This window comes from Orycteropus afer, unplaced genomic scaffold (genome assembly GCF_000298275.1).
Source record: "Orycteropus afer afer isolate SDZICR_OR568_19922 unplaced genomic scaffold, OryAfe1.0 scaffold00362, whole genome shotgun sequence".
NCBI classification, from domain to species: Eukaryota; Metazoa; Chordata; class Mammalia; order Tubulidentata; family Orycteropodidae; genus Orycteropus; species Orycteropus afer.
Window position 1 is genome coordinate 2,331,892 of NW_006921949.1, and position 6,000 is coordinate 2,337,891.

General features: G+C 37.9%; 1 protein-coding gene across 1 annotated transcript in view; it reads right to left on the bottom strand.

Moving 5' to 3' along the window:
- Positions 1-6,000, bottom strand: part of CENPK (centromere protein K) — a 59,486-nt gene that overhangs the window by 41,428 nt on the left and 12,058 nt on the right. Inside the window, exon 3 of the mRNA XM_007952855.1 lies at positions 310-382. Coding sequence (XP_007951046.1) covers positions 310-382 — 73 coding nt within the window. The remainder of the gene's footprint in view (positions 1-309; positions 383-6,000) is intronic.

A 6,000-nucleotide genomic window follows, 5' to 3' on the forward strand; every position in this document is an offset into this window, starting at 1 on the left:
CTTTCACCAAGTAAGATTCACACATTAAACAATTTATAGTTTCTGCTGAGCACAAGATAGTGTTTATAAGGATAACTATGATAAGATCTCCATCACCAAGATTATTATAATCTAATATTAGATATGCTCAGATGCAATAATAAACAGCATGTGTATAAAGAAAGAAAAGAAGAAGTGACTTCTCATTAGTAATGTAATTTAGGCAATTTCAAGGAGGGCAAATGCTTCTTATAATTCTTCTTGTGATCATTAAATGTATTTACCATTAAATTGTGTACAAAAATACAAACCTAAAAATAAAATTCTTACTTTTGGGAGTTTTTTTCTGCCATTGACTGAGTTCAGCAGCCAAAAATTTAGCTTGCATAATTAATAATGATAGCTACAAAAAAAGAATAAGAATAAAACAAAGTTACTACTTGTGGAATATTCATAGCTATTCATAAATGAAAAAGTACACATTTTTAATATTTTAACAGAAGTTCCTAAAATAAATAGCTAACACAACAGCAATCTGAACTATACAAAACTGTCAACACAAAACAGAATTCTACTTTATTCCATACTAATTGTAGCTCATAAAACACCTGTTAAAGCAGTGGTATAATATAGATTAAAAAATGATATACTCTGCTTTACCAGTCAGTTTAAAAGAACTCAAGTACATTTAGTTAACTTCCTAAACAAATATTTCTAAAAATAAGAAAAGGATGTTTATTATCAATACTTTTTTTAGACAAATTTGCTTTAAAGATGTTCTTTTTGCTCTCTACATCTTTTCAGACAAACTGCAGCTGATTTTATCTGAGAAACTAAAAATAAGTTTAAATACATACACAGAAATAACTATAAAATTAGATTGTTTCCATGAACCTCAAATAAAAACCAGTTTTACTCAGGGCTGCAAACCAGTTTAAAACAGCTCAATCATGACTGGTGGAAACAAAGGCAGTATACATGTTGCATAGCAACCAGATCTCTTCTAGCAGGTAGCAAACAGGTATCAATGCCCTGCTCAAAGATGGCAGCAAACTACACCAGTTTGATTGTATGTCTTGGCATGGCTGTCTTCTATCTTTGAGTGGCACATCCCTGCCTGTTATCTACTCAGGTCAGATCCAACAATCAAGAGATTTGGATGCTATGCAACATATATGCTGCCCTTGTTTCCATTAGCCATGATCAAACCATTTTTAACTGTATCGAAGCACTTGTTTACTACTATAGTTTGTATTGTATATTGTAGTTTATAGATTGTACATATCTTAGCCAAAAATTAAATTTGGATGAGTATGTGTATCAGAATGAGTAAAGCTGAAGACAATTAAAACAAGTCCACAAAAATCAAAATATGACCTTCATTATATCCCACCTGAATTTAGTGACCATCTGAAGAACAGACTTGATGCTATGAACATCAACAACCAAAAACCAGACAAATTATGGGATTATATCAAGAACATCATATGTGAAGAAAGTAAAAGGTCATTAAAAAGACAGGAAAGGAAGAAATGGCAAAAATGGATGTCACAAGAGACTTTGAAACTTGCTCTTGAATGGAGAGTAGTTAAAGCAAGAGAAGAAATGACAAGATAAAAGAGCTGAACAGATTTCAAAGTGCAGCTCAAGAAGACAAAGTCAATTTTTATAATGAAATGTGCAAAGACTCAGAATTAGAAAACCAAAAGGGAAGAACATGCTCGGCATTTCTCAAGCTGAAAGAGCTGAAGGAAAAATTCAAGCTTTGAGTAGAAATTGACAGATTTTATGGGCAAAATATTGAATATGCAGGAAACATCAAAAGACAATGAGAGGAAGACTCCGAGTCACTGTACATAAAAGAATTGGACATTGTTCATCTATTTCAGGAGGTAATATATGATTAAGAACCAACAGAACTGAAGGAAGAAGTTGAAGCTGCACTAAAAGAATTCGTGAAAAACAGACTGGTACACTGGCTGCAACAATGTGCTCAAACATAACAATCGACAGGACCTCACAACATTTTGTTCTGTTATACATAAGGTCACTATGAGTCAGAGCTGACTCGATGACAACTAACAACAATAAATTGGTACGCAGACAGATCAAATATTCACATTTCAAAAACGCAATGAGTATTACTGTAATATTTACACAAAAAAGGCACCAACAGTGTCATTTTTTACCTCATAGCAGCTCAAAGACCCTGCTCCATACCATAAAATTTACTTTTGAACAATGTCAAAGGAAAAGAAAAAGAACCCAAAGTCTCTCTGAAGATTTTACATAAATATATAAAAATATAATTATATAAGCATTGAATTATCCTATGACCCAGCAATCCCAATCAAGATATATGCCCCAAAGAACTGAAAGCAGGAATGCATACAGAAACCTGTAAACCAATATCCATTGTAGTATTAGTCACAATTGCTTGAAGATGGAAAACAACCTAAATTTCCATGAACAGATGAATAAGTAAAAAAAATGTGGTATATACATACAATGGAATGTTACTCAGTTAAAAAGAGAAATGAAGTCCTGATACACATTACAACATGGATGAATCTTGCCAAAGCTTACTATTTTCCATAAGAGGTTGGGAAGGGCAGTCATTTCTTAACAGGTCCTGAATTTGTTAAAGGTGGTGGAATAATTTGGAAAAGGAGAGTGGAAAAAAAAAAAAAAAAAGGATAGTGGTAACAGTTGTACAACATGAACGTAATCAAGGTCAATTATACAAGTAAAACCTGTTGAATTAGATATTTTGCTGTCTTTTTTGACCACGATAAATTTTTTTTTAAATTCATTTATATCTACCCCTCACTTATTGACTATCTCATTATTCGACATTTTGCATTTACAAAAGTAAAAAAAATTATTATCTAACTATTTTGTACATTAACAATGTATGTCTAGCAGTAATGAAAATTGAGGTCCCTGACAGGGTCCCTGACTTTGTATTCATGTAAAAAAGAAGCTCATATGACATAGAACCTCACCACCCAGGATGGGAGAGGGAGCATAGTCTCCTCAAGCTGCATGGGTGTGGGGCAGAGCAGAGGAGGGGCTGGAGTGGGTGCTGTCCATTGGGCCCCGGGTACCCGCAGGAAGCTGAGGCTGGGGCAGCATAAGTTGGTGTCTTGAAGACAGGCCACCTCAGGACCAGGGAGGAAGCAGAATTCTGGGGTCTGGTGCCAGCTTCCAGCCCCTAGCCCCAAGGGGCAAAAGAGACAGGCCATACCAAGCCAGGCAATAGTCAGAAAGAGCCCTAAGATAGGGTACTTGAGTGCTCAGGTCCTGCAGGATTCCATGGCAGCTGATCAGTACCTGTGCAGCAGTTTACCCTTCTTTAGTGCCCCTCCTGGGCAAGCACAGGTTAGGGTGAGGCAGGCTACCTGGATAGGGATAGGGTCAGTGGATGAGTGGTCAGTGGCAGCTGCAGTTTAAATTCAAGGGGAGAGGCCAGACCTGGACATCATGGCCTCAAACGAACCTTTGGATTATTGATTCCTACGGGGGCAGGAGGGAGGAATAGGGCAGGGCCACCCAGCAAGAGCCTTATATGGGTAAGGGGCCACTGGAGGGACCCAGCTAGCTGTGTGTACCCCCACCATCACAGTACCCAGGCCTTCATGCCACATGGAGTTGTTGAGAGGATGAGCTGAGGCCACGATCCTGAAAATATGGTGAAGGCCAGAGAGGCAGGGGATCCTGGGCAGAGGAGAGGGCTCAGAAAGACTGGGTGGCCCTCCCCTGCACACAGCAGTAGGGGCCAAGCTCTCCTGAGGCAACATGGGGGAGGGGGAGGCAGTGGTGGCAGGTGACCTTAAACCAGTGGAATGCTCACAGCACAAGTGAGGGGGTGAAGTAATGTGGTCATTCTCTGTTTTCGCATAATGCTTATTTTCATTTAATGACCTGGTCTTTGGAGCCTAACCAGGTCAGTAAATGAGAAATGAATGTATAAGCATTTAAAATCTGCACCATAAGAAAGTTTAGAATTTTTTTTAACAGATAAATAAAATAAGAATGTGAAAAACATATTTGTGATCTTTAAAGTGATATACAAATGTTATTTATTATTATATTAGCAGGAAGGGATAACTAATTTTTTAAAAGTAGTATTGAAAATAGGTAAAACTATTATATAATGATGAGGAATCCATAGCTCCTCTCCTTCTCATGTTAGGATGAAATATATGAAATTAGCAATATTCATTCCTTAACCTATTCAAGTAAACAGTAACTTCATATAGTTCAATCTTGTACTATATTTATGAAACAAAGCTTTCAGATAGCCGAAGCCCAGCTACGGCAAACATTCAAATTATTTCTGATCTTACTATAAAATTAAATAACCCTTTCTAAAAAAGTAAATAGCATCATTATTTGTAACATAATTTAAGAACAAAATAGTTGAAAAAATTCTCCTATTTTTTTCATTTAAAATATCTCATATTTTGCATCAGAAAAGAGATTGAATTTTAATATGGAAGTTTTAAAGTTAGTAAGTATGCAGAAAGAGGTGACATAGCTGGCCTGAGCCTGCTATTCTTTTCTTTTTTTTTTGATTGATCTTTCTTTTTTTTGTGTGTGATTTGGGTGAAGATTTACAGAGCAAATTCACTTTCCATACAACAGTTCACATACACTTTGTCTCATGACATTGACCACAATTTATCACAATGCAACAGCTCCCCTCCTACTTCCTCCCAATAATTACCTCTTCCCTGTGTCCATCCCTCCATGCCCTCATGCCCCCCAAGCTATCTCCCGCTGCATAAACAGCCCTTCTTTCTCCCATGATTGTTTCCTCCAAGGAGTGTATCTACCTCAGGTAAATGTTCAACTCATATGCCTGTCTTTTGCTTGGCTGGAAGCCACAAGTGTGGGTTCACTTCCAGACCGGACGAGCAGCTAGGAGCCATAGTCTCAGTGGTTCCACCAGGCTCTATCAGACCAGCAAAACTGGTCCCCCCTCCACTTTTTATTTTTTCTCCAAATGATTTTGAGTTTTGTACAAATTGTTCTTCCTCTCTATCCAGATCTCCTACACAGATCCCCTTCCAAGTGGTTGACACTGGTAGCCGGGCACCATCTAGTTCTTCTGGTTTCAGTAGTATAGGCTGCAGACTGGATGGTGTACCAGTTGCTAGGACTGATTGTATCCATGAATTTTTGGTTTTGTTCATTCTTTTTTGTTATGGACAGGAGAGGATCTTAAAAGATCCAAGTGGCAACTCGCCAAAGTAGGAGGTGGAACAATATTTTGTGGAGTATGTTATACCAATTGAACTTGATGTCACTTGTGACTATGGTCCTGAGCACACAAGTTCAACTACTCTGTCCCTCTGGGTACCTGGCTGTGACCAAGCAGTGACTACCACCTTGCCTCTTGTCAGCTCTACTATACCTGGGAATTCAGATCATACACATAAACATATAGGACCGTTGTCTGCCAACCCTATACATGTTCTTGAGTACAATCCCCGCTTCATAGACATACCTACTAGTTCAGCCTGTCCACCCATCTATCCATGTTTGCCTGCACTAACAACACAGTACTGTATGTGCAAAATGGTTCAACTTTGTTGTCAGTACCACCCATGTGCCTCTGTAGGTCTTTCTTTTCCTCCATAACACCATATTGATCACTCACATTTGGTACATTGCCCTTCTCATCACCCAAATCAATACTTATCTCTATCTATTTAACAGTGTTCCCTTCCTTCCCCTCCCACCCCTGGTAACCAAAACAGAAAATTTCCTTCCATAGATAAACTTTTCCTTGACATTTACAATAATGTACTAATACAATATCTGTCCTTTTGTGATTTACTTATTTCACTCAGCATAATGCCCTCCAAGTTCATCCACATTATACGGGGTTTTGCAGGTTCTAGGTTATTCTTCAGCACTGCATAGTATTCCATTGTGTGTATGCACCATACTTTGGTTATCCATTCCTCAGTTGATGGACACCTAGGTTGTTTCCATCTTTTGGCTATTGTAAAT